The sequence below is a fragment of the Myodes glareolus genome, chromosome 26 (assembly GCF_982192425.1).
Source record: "Myodes glareolus chromosome 26, mMyoGla1.1, whole genome shotgun sequence".
Taxonomy (NCBI): domain Eukaryota; kingdom Metazoa; phylum Chordata; class Mammalia; order Rodentia; family Cricetidae; genus Myodes; species Myodes glareolus.
Window position 1 is genome coordinate 12,951,626 of NC_142051.1, and position 15,953 is coordinate 12,967,578.

A 15,953-nucleotide genomic window follows, 5' to 3' on the forward strand; every position below is an offset into this window, starting at 1 on the left:
AATATAAAACCACAAGGGATTGCACACTACCTCCAAGCACGGCCGCCCTGAGGGGCAGCTGCGACTGACATTTAGTCAAGTAGAAGTCGTGTGCCAGGGCTGAAGGCTCTCTGCCTTCATCCACAGGACAGTGTCTGCTCCCACGCCCATCCGAACGGAACACACAGTAGGCATACCGGACATATAGGAGCGGCCATTGCAGTCTTCTATGTCCATCCTAAAAAGATCCTGTTGAAAGAGGAGAGACCGGCTGTTAGAGCCACAGGTGGGGAAGGATGAGGTGCTTTTGGTTTTTACATTCTAGAATAAATAAGAAATCTAAAGGGTCAGAACAAAAACTTTTTTTTTTTTTTTTGGTCCTGGGAAGTAGACAATGCATCCTGACTTATAAACGCAAAGATTTCCTCCAGCCCACATTTATTTATTTATTTATTCACTGAGACTTGCAGCCCTGGCTGGTCTGGAACTCACTGTATGCGTGCCTGTCTCTTGCCTCGTAAGTTGTCTAGGACTCTTAAGCCTCTGAGAGAGACACAGTCACAGTAGCCGAGTGGTTCTGGATTTTGGGGTGAGCCTTTGCTCTTCAGTGGGGCTGGTGTAGCAGGTGGGTTACACTTCTGCCCTAGAGAAGCAAAGAAACAGTGTCGGGGCTGGAGAGATGGCTCAGTGGTTAAGAGCATTGCCTGCTCTGCCAAAGGTCCTGAGTTCAATTCCCGGCAACCACATGGTGGCTCACAACCATCTGTAACGAGGTCTGGTGCCCTCTTCTGGCCTCCAGGCATATGCGTAGACAGAATATTGTATACATAATAAATAAATAAATAAATATTTTTTTAAAAAAAAGAAAGAAACAGTGTCATAGAAGGGGCAGACTTCCGCTAAAGGGTGGGAGGGAAAAGAAGCTGAGTCGGACCATGGATGCCATTACATGCCTGCAATTCCTGCACTAGGAAGCAAGGGCTACAGGATCTTGGGTTCCAGGCCAGCCTGGACTATGTAATGAGATTTAGGTAGGGGGGAAAAGCCATGCTCAGTTATTTATAGGTATTTTCTTTTGGGGTGTGTGTAGCAGAAGGTAGGGTGATAGGAGAGAAGCCCCCTCAAGGTTCACTGACAACTCTGCTGAAGGTATAATAAATATTTTATCTTTGTGTGCTGAAACCCATAGCCTCAACCATGCTAGTCAAACACTGTACCACCTCTACACCCCATGCCTAAACTTTCCTTTCTTTGTTTTTGTTTGTTTTCTCTATAACTCTGGCTGTCCTGGAACTTTCTATGTAGATCAGGCCTCAGGCTGGCCTCAAACTCATAGAGATCTGCCTGTCTCTGTCTCCCAAGGATTAAAGTCCTGCATCACCACACCTGACTCCCATGACTAGACTTTCAAATGGCCTTTCCCTGGTTGATGTTTATTCTATTTATTTGTTTGTTTTGTTTTTTGTTTTCCAAGACAGGGTTTCTCTGTAGCTTTGGAGACTGTCCTGGAACTCACTCTGTAGACCAAGCTGGTCTCAAACTCACAGAGATCCACCTGTCCCTACCTCCCAAGTGCTGAGATTAAAGGCATGCGCTACCACCACCCAACTTATTTTATTTTTAATTTTTTTATTCATTGTTTGTTTGTTTTCAAGGCAAAATTTCTTTGTGTAACCCTAGATGTCCTGGAACTTGAGTTGTAGATCAGGTTGGCTTGAATTCACAGAGAACCCCCACCCCACGTCTCTTCCTCCCAAGTGCTGGGATTAAAAGCATGTACCACTGCCTCCTGGCTTCTTTTTAATTCCTTCCTTCCTTCCTTCCTTCCTTCCTTCCTTCCTTCCTTCCTTCCTTCCTTTTTTTAGTTTAGTTTTTTTTTTTTTAGTTTTTTTTTAGTTTTTTGAGACAGCATTTCTCTGTACCTTTCGAGCCTGTCCTGGAACTAGCTCTTGTAGACCAGGCTGGCCTCGAACTCACAGAAATCCACCTGCCTCTGCCTCCTGAGTGCTGGGATTAAAGGTGTGCACCATCACTGCCCGGCTCTTTTTAATTTTTAAAAATATGTTTAAATTTGATTTGGTGTGTATGAGTGTTATTGCCAGTATGTATGTATTTGCACCATATGGGTGCAGTGTCTGAGAAGGCCAGAAGAGGGCAGTGAATCACCCGAAACCGGAGTTACAGATGTTTATGAGCCAATGTGGGGGCTTTGGGACTAAACACGAGTCTTTTGCAACACAATAATTGCTCTTAACCTCTGAATCATTTCTCCAGCCCCACTATGTTTATTTTAAAGAAAAAAAAAGTGCATACAACTGTTAACACTTAGGAAGAAGAAGGAGGAGGAGGATCAGGGTTCAAGACTAACCTCAGCTACATAGTGAGTATGAGGCCAGCCAGGGCTACATGAAATTCTGTCTCAAAAAAATAAATAATTAAGAAAGAAAGAGTTGGTTTTTTGTTTTGATTTGGTTTTGTTGTTTTCTGTGTAGCCCTGGTTGTCCTAGAACTCAAGGTATAGACCAGGTTGGCTTTGAACTCAGAGATCTGCCTGACTTTTTCTTCTGGGTACTGGGATTAAAGGTATGGGTCACCACTGCCTGGTCAGAAAGAATTTTAAAATGCATGCTAGTCTATTTATGAGAAATTAAATAGCAGAGTATTAAACAATTAAAGTGATAATTTATTGCAGTGGAGTCCTTGGGAGGAGGACAAGAAAAAATTATATTTAGAGGTAGCCGTGGTGGTTTATGTCTGTGATCCCAGCACTTGGGAGGCAAAGATAAATGGGTCTCTTATTTCAAGGCCAGCCTGGTCTATGAAATCTAGTTCTAGGCTACATAATAAGACCCTGTGGGGAGGAAAAGAGAGAGAGAGAGAGAGAGAGAGAGAGAGAGAGAGAGAGAGAACTGGGAGGTGGTGGCACATGCCTTTAATCCCAGCACTCAAGAGACAGATGCAGGCAGATCTCTGTGAGTTTGAGGCCAGCCTGGCCTACAGTTGGAGTTCCAGGACAGCCAGTGCTACACAGAGAAACTCAATAGAAAAAGATCTTGGGGCTGGAGAGATGGCTCTGTGGTTAACAGCCCTGGTTGCTCTTCCAGAGGACCTGGGCTTAATTCCCAGTGCTTGCATAGCTGCTCAAAGCTGTCTGTGACTCTAATCCCATAGATCCCATGGATCCCATGCTCTCCTCCAGCCTCTGTGGGCACTGCACACACGGAGCGCAGACATTCATCTAGGCAAACACTCTTACATATAAAATAAAAATAATCCCCTCCCCAAAAAACAGATGTCAGTTGGGCGTTGGTGGCGCACGCCTTTAATCCCAGCATTTGGGAGGCAGAGGCAGGCAGATCTCTGTGAGTTCAAGGCCAGCCTGGTCTACAAGAGCTAGTTCCAGGAGTCTCCAAAGCTACAGAGAAACCCTGTCTCGAAAAACAAAAAAACAAAAAAACAAAAAAAAAAAAAAGAAAAAGAAAAAGAAAAAGAAAAAAGAAAACCAGATGTCCTCCTTGGAACTCTAGGGGCACTGTACACACATGATGTTCTTTACATACAGGTAAGCACACATACGCATATAATGAAATAAATGCATCTTTAAAAAAATCTATGTGGTGGAACTTTATTTTTAAATATAATTTATTTATCTTTATTTTATGTGTATTGTTGTTTTGCGTATATGTATGTCTGTGTGAGGGCGTCAGATCTTGGAGTTACAGACACTTGTGAGCTGCCATGTGGGTGCTGGGATCTCTGGGAAGAGCAGTCAGTCAGTACTCTAACCCCTGAGCCACCTCTCCAGCCCCAGAAAATTTATATACATCCCAAATTGCTTTTCCACTCTCCTAGTAGAGATAAATGCCTCAGGGGCAGCTCTGTAGAAATGAACGTGAACCGAAGCTGAGAAACAACCTGCGATGCGCCAAGGTCCCGACCGTGGAAGGTGTTCACTAAGGCAGGTAGATGACGGGGTGGGTTGTTCGTAATGCTATCTTGAGGGAACGTGGACAGGCTCACAGGGAGAAGCGTCTGCTTTCCTGTCCCGACCTTCTGCGAAAGCATGAAACGTAGGCTGTGTTCACTCTTGCAAAGCAATTCTCCCTTTCATCTCACCAGAGGTTCCCAGCATCACCCTTAGGGATCCTGGCTGTATGGGAACAATTCTAAGATTATTTTCAACTCCTCTTGTCTTGACCTCCCGGGATAGACTGAGCTTTGGAACCAGAATTTTAAAACAAGCCACGGTTCTGAGCTGCGTTTCCAGTTCCAACAAGCCACGAGTCTGAGTGGTTGCTTAAACTTCCCCAGGGGACAATGATTACAAGAGTCCGAGTGTGCACAGTCGGACAACTCACAGCCTTTGGATCTACCACAAATCTCGAGGTGGCCAGAGATCCCAAGGCACAGGAGACCAGGCTCTGCTCAGAAACCATCGGCTCCACCAATGGCCTTTGGGACCTCTTTCAAAAACAACTACAAAGATCAAAGTGTTACACATGACTGACCTCAAATGTCCCCTCCCCCGTGCAGAAGGGAGAGGCTGTTCCCGCTTTCTGTTTGGAAAAACTGAGCCTTAAAGCAGTTAAACTGATGCCCAAGGCTTGTCACCACTGAAACCAGAATTAGAGCACAGCGCTCCTGCTTCTCTGCGGCACGCTCTTCCTTTAAAGATTTATCTTTTTATTATTATTTTAAAGTGTGTGTGCGCGCGCTTGCGCTTGTGTGCGCACGTGACTGCCGGTGTCCTGGGAGGCCAGAAGCACTGGACTGTCCTGGAGCTGGAGTTACAATTGCGTGCCACCCAGGGCAGGTCCTCTGCAAGAGCAGCGCATGCCCGCGCGCTCCTAGCCACCGAGACACCTACCGCTCCGCGTCCCTGAGGTGCGCTCTTTCCTTTACACTGGGTGGCTTCCTTTGAGAAGCTCAGATGATGGAGCGCTTGCCCAGGGCGCACAAAGCCGTGAGCTGAATTCCTGCCACAGTGTCACCTGTCATTCTAGCCTTCAGGAGGTGGAGGCAGGAGGACAGAAGTTTAAGGTCATTCTCAGATACAAAATTGAGTTTAAGGCCACCCTGGGCTCCAGAAGACCTTGTCTCAAACAATATAAAACAAAGCAAAGCAAAATAAATAAGTAAACAAATAAATAATTAAATACATTGAAAATTTGTTTTCTTTAGAGTGACCCTTGTAGGAGAGGGTTTCTTTTCTCCTTCCTTCCTTCCTTCCTTCCTTCCTTCCTTCCTTCCTTCCTTCCTTCCTTTCTTTCTGTTGGTTTTTGACTTTTTGAGACAGGGTTTCTCTGTAACTTTGGAGCCTGTCCCAGAATTTGCTTTGTAGATCAGGCTGGCCTCAAACTCACAGAGATCCGCCTGCCTCTGCCTCCTGAGTGTTGGGATTAAAGGCGTGCACCACGACCACCCAGCACTCAGTATTTGTTCTCTGAAGGCTAGGAGCCAAACAGTAGATGGACTTCACTCTTTACCCAAAGCTTCCCACAGCACATGACTCTCTGCTTTCCCACTCGCCACCCCTCAAAGCTCCTCCTCCCTATACCAGCAGCCAAGCAACTGTCTCCTTAGAGAAACTGGGTCAATTTAGGCAGAGCCTGCCTGAGACACCCTGCCAGGTACTGCTACTAGGTAGTATATGGAGAAAGAAGCTAGCAATCCGATATAAACTTGGTTCAAAGACCTCAAATGGGAAGGAAAATGGTTTAAAGCAACATGAATACATTGGGCCTGGTGGTACACACCTGTAATCCCATCACTTGGGAGAGACTGGGGCAAGAGTAATGCCGTGAGTCTAGGTCAGCCCGGGCAATATAGTGATTACTAGGACTACAAAGCAAGCCTTGTCTACACACACACACACACACACACACACACACACACACACACATATTCGCGCACGTGCACAAACATGCACACGTGCACACACACAAACAAACATGCGCACGCACACATGCGCACAAATACGCATGCGCACACCAACACGCGCACAGACACGCACACACAAACACACGCACAAATACGTATATGCACACACACGCACGCACACATGCATGCACACACACACGCACACATCAGCACACCCCTGAGTTTCCAGCGCTTGAAGGGCTGAGGCAAGAGAACTGTGAGTCTGGGAGCTAGCCTGAGCTACATACCCTGATTCAAAACAAAAGTAAAATCATAATGCCACACAGTGATGGAGTGTAGTGGTCTCCTGTTTGTGTTTTAACAGATAAAATTTACCTGAAGATCAGAGTGTAGAGCTAAGCCGCTAGGGGCCAGGGGATGGCAGCACACACCTCTGGTCCCAGGATTCGGGAGACAGAGGCAGGTTGCAGTGTAGGCAGTCAGCCTGAGGACAGGCTTGGTAGGGATGAGAACTCTGGTGGCTGCCGCTCTGCTTCTCTGATCCTTCGCTTTCACCCCCTGATAGCTGACTCCGAGTTTTCATTATTAAGACCAATTAGAATTCAGTGCTACAATGGAGAGAGACGCACGTAGTGTATGGTCAGTTCAGCTCAGTGAATTGTAGTGCAGCTAGAAGACAGAGCAACTAGAAAGAGCCAGTCTCTCCCCCACCTCCCCACAAGGAAGCACCTCTGTAAGGGATGAGTATCAGTCATGGTGATCTCAGGGTGAAAGAGAGGAACTCCCCTCCCCCCCACCCGTGCTACGGACTAAAGCCTGGTCTTCGGACATGCCAGGCAAGCCTTCCCAGCCCCCCATGTTTTCTATTATTTATTTAAAGTTATTTTTGTGTATGTTGTGTATTTGTGTGTGTTATGTGTGCTGTGTATGGTGTATTGTGTATGGTGAGTGTGTGTGTGTGTGTGTGTGAGAGAGAGAGAGAGAGAGAGAGAGAGAGAGAGAGAGAGAGGCCATGGCAAGCCTATGTGGGTCAGAGTGATAACCAGTTGGAGCTGGTTTCCTTTCCACCATGTGGGTCTCAGGCATCAAAGCTTTGGCAGAAAGCATCTTTACCCACGGAGGCATCTCACTGGTCCTCTCACCGTGTTCTGAATTACTTGCCAACGTAACCAAAGTCCTCCACGGCACTGACTTCCTCCCACCCGTGAGCGGGAATGGCTGACAGTGGCATCCTTTCGAGGGAGCACTCCCTACTGACTCCTAATAAGGGGCAGTGAGGGCACTCCAGGTCTGACTTCCTAGGGCAGGGCCACCCTGCCCCTCCTGTTCCATTCCCCAAACCCTTGATGGCTCTAACTATTTAGGAAAAACAATATGAGAAAACAAAATTTTCTCCATGGAATAAATAAACTGACATTGTTGTTCTTGTTTGGTTTTCGAGACAGGGTTTCTTGGTGTAGCCCTGGCTGTCCTGGAACTCGCTCTGTAGACCAGGCTGGCCTCAAATTTACAGAGATCCTTCTGCTTCTGAGTTGGGATTAAATGCAACCATCTGGCTGCTTTTTGGTGGTCTTTTGTTAAACTTTTGAGATGGGGTTTTGTGTACCCTAGGCTGGCCTGGGGGCTTCCTATGTGACCTAAAGTGACCTTGAAATTTTAATCCCCACCCCCCTCACCTCCTAAATGCTGGTAACAGGCCGCCTGTAACCAGGTCCTATTTGTTTGTTTACAGATGAAGTTTCACTCTACAGCCAAGGCTGTCCCAGAACTCACTATGAAGACTAGGCTGGCCTCAAACTTATATTCAAAGGCATGAACCACCTTGTCCTGCAATGGACTAGCTTAAATAGGCTGAAATAGTAAGTTTATCTTCAGTAAGCAAAACTGTTCAGATCTGCCAGAGAATCCAGTTTAAAGGAATGATATCAAAATTTGGGAATTTGAAACATACTCCTTGTGGTCTAATGGGTAGAAAAGCAGCTGGGAGGATGGAGCTGAAAGGACCATGGAGGCAGGCAAGTGGCATGGCCCCAGGCTATAGTTTTGGTTATTTCTTCCAAAGGACAGCAGGGAGATGTGGAGACATTTCTGTGGTTCCCCTTGGGACCTGAGTTTGCGGAGGAGTTCGGTAGCTCCCAACAAGTTCAAACCAAGTTTCCAGAATCTTGAGTAGACCAGACCTACAGTATCCTCCTCTTTGTGTGCCTCCCCAAAAAGAATGAAATGTGAGCCAAGATAGGCTGAAGCTAGATCTGCTTCCCACGGGGCTTCACAGAACCAGGCTGGAACAGGAACAGGGCTGGAGATAAACGTAGACAAATGTATTGTGTCGTGGGCTGCACAAAGGAAATATCACTACGTACACCCCTTTCCAGACTGAGCAAAGCCAGCGTCAACAGGCTCTTCCTGTGTGTTTATGCATAAACCAGTAAAGAAGTTCCGATTCGGGATCCAAGTGCTTTAGGAGCAGGCCAGCAGGGGCAGAGTCCCAGGTCATGCTAGGAATAGCCCGTCTTTAAAGTAAGAAGCAAAGGGTGTAAGAACAACACCAGGGCAGGGGGACTTGCCACCTACTGTCTCCTTTTAGATCTCAGACGGCTGCATCTTTCCTCTCATTCCTTCTGCTTCCCTATCCTCCCCATGGAGACTGCACAAGAGAGAGCTCAGGTTTACCGGAAGAACCGGAATCTCCCCACTGTAACTCCCCCCAACCCATATCTCATTTTGGAATTTAAGAAACTAAGGAAAAAGGCCAAATTAGTTACCTTAAATCACAGGATACAGGGCACAAGAGATGATGCCTTCTGAGTCTTGTGGCTATGCCTCTAAGTATCTAAGCCCTGTGTTTATGGAACTACCTGTGTTTAGGGTCACTACCGGTAGTTCAACCGTATGCCTGGAGGCGTAGAGAAAGTGGTGTTGGGGAACTCAACGTGAGCTTAATTAGTTCTTATTTTTTCTTTCATCTTTTGTTTTCAAGGCAGAGTCCTTTGTTTGTTTGTTTGTTCCTTTTGGTTTTTCGAGACTGGGTTTCTCTGTGTAGCAGCCCTGGCTGTCCTGGAGCCTACTCTTGTCAACCAGGCTGGCTTTAAACTTAGAGTGATCTGTCTGCCTCTGCCTCCCGAGAGCTGGGATTAAAGGTGTGCGCCACCACCGCCCAACAGCAGAGTCCTTTTTAATTCTTATTTATGTGTGTGGTGAATGTGCATGTGTGCTCGCTTGGGTATGGGCATATGGGAATGTATGCTCGCTTGGGCATAGGCATGTGTGCTCGTTTGGGCATGGGCATGTGTGCATGCTTGGGCAAGGGCATGTGTGCACACTTGGGTGTGGGCATATGGGCATGTATGCTCGCTTGGGCATGGACATGTGTGCACGCTAGGGCATGAACATGTATGCTCGCTTGGGCATGGGCATGTGTGCTCGCTTGGGTAGGCAGAGGACAACTTTGGCTGTCATTCCTATTAATCTGTGCATGTGCGTAAGCGTGTGTGTGTGTTTTGGGGACACATGTAGAGGTCAGAGGGCAACTTGAAGGAGTTGGCCCATTCCCTCTACTATGCAGGGCCCCTGGAAGTGAAATGATTTTGGCTTGACAGCAAGTGCCTTCACCCTTTGATTCAGCTGTACCCTGACTTTTGAGACAGGGTCTCTCACTGATCTGGAACTGGGCAAGAAGTTAGGGTAGCTGGCCAATGAGCCTTGGGAATCCTCTTGTCCCTGTCTCCCCAGTGCTGGAGTTAGGACTGAGCCATCTTACCTGGTAATTTGTTTATTCTAATTTTTTTTAACATAGATCCCAGGGGGTTGAGTGCAAAGCAAGCTCTTTACCAACTGGGCTCTCACTCCAGCCCCAAGTAAGCCTCTTAAGAATATGTTACTATTCTAGGGGCTGGAGAGATGGCTCAGTGATTACGAGCACAGACTGCTCTTCCACAGGACCTGGGTTTGATTGCCAGCACCCAGGTGACTCCGCTTCCAGGGCACCTGCTGCCCTGTTCTGGATTATTCAAGCACTGCATGCACACACTACGCAGACACGCAGGCAAAACACCCATAAAATAGAATAAATAAGTTCATTTTAAAAAACAGCATTTTGTTATTTTAAATTATATGTATGAGGGGCTGGAGAGATAGGTAAGCAGAAACCTGAGTTCCTAGCACCCATATCAGATTCCAGCCACCAGCAACCCCGGCTCCAGGAAACCCGACCCTTCTGGCCTTCACACATGCCTGCAGTCACGTGCATACACTGCAGCCATACACACAATTCAGAAAAAATACATGTATGTGTCTGTGTCTACTTATGTGTCAGTGCCTAAGACCAGAGGTGTTATATGCCCCTGCAGCTGGAGTGACAGGTGGCTGTTAACTCTCTCCGTCGGTGCTGGGACCTAAACTTAGGTCATCGGGAACAGCTAAGTCATCTCTCCAGCCCTGAGACTATCTTTACATTTTTTCATCTTTTTATTTCAAAATTTTTGGTTTTGTTTTGTTTTGTGTGTATGTGCATGGGCATTTATGCTGCAGCACAAGAGGGGGTGCTGTAAGCTGACTCCTAAGAGGAGCCATGTAGGCTCCAGGGCTTGAACTCAGGGCATCAAGATTGGCAGCTTGTGCCTTGATCTGCGGAGTCGTCTCACCTGCCCAACAGAATCTTGACATGGAGTTCAACCTAGCCTGGGCTTTACAGCCTACCAGTGTAATCACAGCAGTTCTCCTGCCTTAGCTTTCTGTGTATTCGGATGGGTTACAGTTGTGTGTCAGCATGCTGGCATGAATTTGTGCTACCAAGATTTCACAAGTAGGTGGCTGGAATCACATAGACGCCTTGATTGTAGCAGGAAGATAGAACCTTGAAAAGGTGGAAAACGTCTTTGTGGTACGAATCTGGCCAGAAGTTCCTGGTACGTGCTGCTCCGAAGAGCTCACTGTTGCTTGGACCAGAAAAGACGTTTCCAGGTTCCTTGGGTAACGGAGATTCTTGCTTGTGGTAAGCTACTTTGGTAAGCCTCTTTACTTCCTGAACCAGGCCCAAGGCAGAGGCCTCCAGAGCTCAGAGATGGAATGGAGCTGAAAGTTGATCCCTAATCTTTTGGAGACCAAACCAAGCCAAAAGCCACTTATCTGGTTAACAAGTAGCAGAAATGGAGCGGAGGTTTTTGCCCTGGCGTTTAATCTTGTCCTAGCTGGAAAGCTTGGGGAACTCTGTTTTCTGTTTCTGTATGTGTGAATGTATGCGCGTTCACATTCCTGTGGGTGTACGTGTGTTAGCACATGTGCACACGGAGCCCACAGTGTTGTTAGATCTCTTTCTCTCTCCACCATATACGTACTGGGTAAGGGTCTCTCAGTCAAACTTAGAACTCCCTAATTTAGCCAATGCGTGAGCCAGTTTGTCCTGGGGTTCCCTCGTCTGTGTCACGTGCTAGGACTACGCGTGAGCCACCTCTGTTGGCGTTTCTATGGAAGCTGGAGAACGGAACTTCAGTCTCACACTTAGCCCGAGCATGGTTTTTAGGTCTCTGAACAGGGACTTAAATCCTTGAACTGAAAACACGCGATTTATAAAGAATAATCCTCTTAGTCTTCTTGTGTCTTTTCAGAAACTGTGGGCTCGAGAACAATAACAAACCGGTACTCACTGGATATTTTTATGTTAACATCAGCACCAGCCAGCATAAGGTTGATGCTGACAAGTACCGACAAGGTCCATCTTACCTAGGGACCAGGTTCATTCATGTCCACCTCACAAGTTCTTAGATGTTTTTGTCTGGCAAACTTTGACGCCGTCTCTCTGTTTCCAGGACAAAGTCTATGATGCTTCTGAGAAGAAGGGGCAAATCAACAGCCTGGCACTCAAAGCCAGCAGTCTCCAGCAGCAGAAGCATGAGACCCATAGGGAAAGGGAGGCTCCCCCATCTCTGCCACTGTATTATCATACAAACAAAATGAGTGAAACGAGGCAAGATGCGCCTGCCAACAAGGCTTATCCCTCCTTACGCGTGTTTAGCGAGCAGCGTGGATGTGTGCACCCACACACTGTAGGTAAAGAGGGAGTGGAAGTTAGGCAGATAAAGTGTATGACACTTTGAGAGAAAAGAATTCTTTTGTGGATTGTGGGTGGGCCATGGGAGGGCAGGGAAACATGGGATAAGTTTCTCCCATGCTCAAAAGAAAGTATAAGTTAACAGATTTCAAACTAAGAGGAAATAAGAAGAAAAATTCAGTTGCAAAAACAATAGTGAACTCTTTGGACCAGCAGGGTTTCTTTGGAGCCTGTCCTGGAACTCCTTCTGTGTAGCCCAGTCTGGCCTTGAACTCACAGAGATCTGCCCGCCTCTGCCTCCCAGGGTGTGCGCCACCACAGCCCAGCTGGGCTTTGAGATTTCAAAAGCCCATGCCAAACCCAGTTTTTCTTTCTGCCTGTGGATTTGGATGTAGTTCACAGCTCCAGTGTTCGCCGCATGCTGCTATGCTTCCCGCCATGATAACAGACTAAACCTCAGAAACTCCAGTGAAGACTCTACTTAAATGCTTTTCCCTTACAGAAGTTGCCTTGGCCATGGTGTCTCTTCACAGTGATAGAACAGTGATCAAGGCAGGGTGTTTTCCCGATGGATGTCGGCACACCAAGTGCATGCCTACTGCCTGCAAAGGCCTGCAGAGAGTGTCAGCGCTCCCGAAACCGTGCTAAGAATTGAGCCTCTGTTTCTAGAAGAGCAGCATGTGTGCTCAACCGCTGAGCCATCTCTCAGCTTCCGCCCTACTTTTTGAGACACAGCCTCTCACTGGACCTGAAGCTTATTAATGGGTTAGCCTGGCTGGCTACTAAATCCACGATCCACCTGTCTGTGGTCTGTGCCCTACCCGCACAATGAGATTACAGGGGTGTGTTGTGGCTTTGGCATTTACATGGATGCTGGAGATTCAAACTCAAGTCTTTAGGCTTGCAGGGCAAACACTTGGGTGTGTGTGTGTGTGTGTCACAGCATGTCACGGAAAGGGTGTGTGTCACTGTGTGTGTGTCACAGCACATGTGTGTCATAGCATGTATGTGTCACAGCACGTGTGTGTCATAGCATGTATGTGTCACAGTATGTGAGTCACAGCATGTATGTGTGTGTCATAGCACATGTGTGTGTCACAGTATGGATCTGGAGATTAGAGGACAATTTTCAGGGCGGGTCCTACCTTCCACCCTGTGAGTCCTGGGGATTGAACCCCAGCTAGGTCATTAAAGCTTGATAATAGGAGCCGGGAGGTGGCGCACGCCTTTAATCCCAGCGCTGGGGAGGCAGAGGCAGGTGGATCTCTGAGTTTGAGGCCAGCCTGGTCTACAAAGCAGCCGCCAGGATATCCAGGGCTACACAGAGAAACCCTGTCTTCAAAAAAACCTAAAAAAAACCAAACCCCAAAACCAAGCAAAGAAGAAAAGTTTGATGATAGGCACCTTTCCCCCACCAAACCATCCTGCCAGTGATCAATTCTCTTCATACTGGCTCATCTGGAAATTCTGTCTTGAAACCAAAGAAAGGTTTTACCAGAGTTTAAGCCTCCCAGAGATTAAAGAACTGTTCAGGCTGCTGTGTGCAACAGTGCAGAGCCGCGTCTCAGTCCCTACCACCCCTTCTGAGAAAAATGCGTGTGCCAAGAGAAGGGGGCAAAGCTTTGCACGCATTAGTTGGTGATCCTCCAGACCTCCCTAGAGGCAGCTGAAAGATTCTCAACATCGGATGAGCAGATGGGGTACCTTATTTTTTATCCAAAAATCCCCATTCCGCGGGGCCGTGGTGGCACACACCTTTAATCCCAGCACTCAGGAGACAGAGGCAGGCGGATCTCTGTGAGTTCAAGGTCAGCCTGGTCTACAAGAGCTTGTTCCAGGACAGTTCCAAAGCAACAGAGAAACCCTGTCTCGAATCCCCACCCCCATCAAAAAGTCCACACTCCATTGAACATTCCACTTAGCCCACGAAAGGGCTACTAGTCACAATTTAAATAAGACAAATAGCAAGACTCACACGCTGAGGACCTGTAATCCCAACACTTGGGAACGGAGGCATAAGGCTCAGAAGTTCAAAACCATCCTTAGCTATAGCAAACATGAAGCATTAGAAAACATGAGATCTTGGCCTAAAACTAACAGCTGAGCATGGTGGCACCTGCCTTTAATTCTTGCAATCAGGAGGCAGAGGCAGATGAATGGATCTCTGCGAGTTTAAGGCCTGCCTGGTCTACAGCATGAGTTTCTGGCCAATGAGGGCTATATAGTGAGACTGTCTCAAATAAATCAACCGCCAAAGCCCCAACCAACCAGTCAACCAACCAAATAAACAAAACCCCACAGAAAAATATCACAGCTGCAACTGTAGCATTCAGAAGTCAAGGTAGGGGTATCACAAGTTCAGGGGTTAGAGGCCATCATGAGTTTCATGGTTCAGGCCCAGCTCGGGTTACATGAGACCCTGTCTCAAAAAAGCAGCCACGGTTCACAGTTCACTTGCCTTGGGAACCTGGAGACATCACTTCAATCCCTGGAACTCACATAAAGAGAGAACTGGCTTCAAAGTTGTCCTGGTGCTGGCCCGCAGTTGTACACACACACACACACACACACACACACACACACACACACGCTACTTCACCAACCAACCAACCAACCAACCAACCTAACCAACCAACCAACCAACCAACCTAACCAACCACTAAACCACTCTAGCAGAAAAGGGTATAAAGCCGAGATGGGTCAGTGTGAGGAGGTGCACAGAAGATGGTTTTAATATTTAGAAAGAGGCATTTTGCTACCCGTTTATGTAGCTCCCATCCAGAGGTTTACCATAGGGCTTCGTCTGTGGTTTCTCTCTTGAGTAGTGGATTTTTTTTCCTTCCCAGCCTTGCTTCTCAGGTTCCCTATGCTTCTCACCCAAACAGTAGGACAGACAGGCTCCATTCTGTTGTTTCTCCCCCTCTGTCACGGCCTCCTGGAGACAGTCCTAGGCAGGCCTTGGCCTTTTCCTTCAACATTCTCAATGAAGCCCCGGGTACCTTGCTTTTTCCGGTACTCGGTCGCTTTGTTTTGTCCCTCTGTCCCTCTGTTCCATCCTAGCCATTCCCTGTACAGGAGCCTCCCACAGGTCAGTTCCTGTCTTCCGACCAATCCCCAATTCTGAGGTCTCTGGCCAAGGTGCTGCAGACAAGCTCCTGCCCCTCAGACCCAGCCCGCCCCTCCCCCAGGCTGCGACTCCCCAGCTCGAGTCCAAGCTAAAGCCCCGCCCCGAAGGCCAGGCCCCGCCCCCGCCCCTCGCGGGCCCCGCCCCTCACTCACCTGAGGCGTCTCCGCGCGCGCGCAGGCTGTTGGGGGCTGGGGGAGAAGGGCGGTGTCGGGTGGGAAGAGGGGTGGCGAGTCCCCCACTCTGGCCCAGGTGGCCCAGCGCGGGGGGGATGGGGTCACTGAGGCGGCGGCAACCAGGCCGAAGCCGGGATCCGGGCGCTCAGGGGTGGCGGCTCCATCTCCATCAGGGTCTTCACCTGAGGAGGGACCGGCCCCCCCACAGAGCCCCCCTTATTACGGCCATTCCCCCCCCTCCGGAATAACTTCCGGTCCCACTACCAGGCGACAGGCGACTGGGCCAAACACCGAGCGCCCCCAAGCCGGGGAGACTGCTGAGGGAAAAAAAAGGCAGAGGAGCTAGGGGAGAATAGCCGAGCGCCGAAAGATTTAAGTCCAAAAGGCCCTGTCGCGCAGAGGTTAAGCCAAATCTATCTCTTTATCTGCATCTAATTTGCAAACTAGGTGCACACGGGAGCCCCATGTGCCCCGGCACGTCTGCTTCTCGTTCCAAGGTTTGTCCCTGCCCTCCCCAAGATAATATTGATTTCAACCTCTTGACATTATTTGTCAATCCTGCCGGGAGAGCAGGAATCGTGGAAACGGTTTGAGGGTACCAAACATTTGAAAACAATCGCTTCTCTCTTCGGAGGTATCGCCAGGTCAACCAGCTAGGTGGAACTGCAGATGCGGACCTGAGAGGGGAGACCCGCTCCTCCATTTCCAGAGACTGCACCTCGGGGCCACCAGCTTTGGGTTAGTC

At 48.3% G+C, this 15,953-nt stretch overlaps 1 protein-coding gene across 4 annotated transcripts in view; it reads right to left on the bottom strand.

The window, feature by feature from the left end:
- Ikzf4 (IKAROS family zinc finger 4) overlaps positions 1–15,858 on the bottom strand; it is a 34,366-nt gene extending 18,508 nt beyond the window's left edge. The window contains exons 1-2 of one of the 4 annotated variants that reach the window (XM_087902124.1): positions 15,188–15,858; positions 177–228 (exon numbers count right to left, since the gene is read on the bottom strand). In XM_087902124.1, coding sequence (XP_087758250.1) covers positions 177–216 — 40 coding nt within the window. In that variant the 5' untranslated portion in view covers positions 217–228; positions 15,188–15,858. Of the gene's footprint in view, positions 1–30; positions 229–471; positions 663–3,894; positions 4,092–15,187 lie in introns of those variants that run through there. The other 3 variants (XM_087902123.1, XM_087902125.1, XM_087902127.1) reach the window with 3 other exon arrangements.
- Positions 15,859–15,953: the final 95 nt, after the last annotated feature.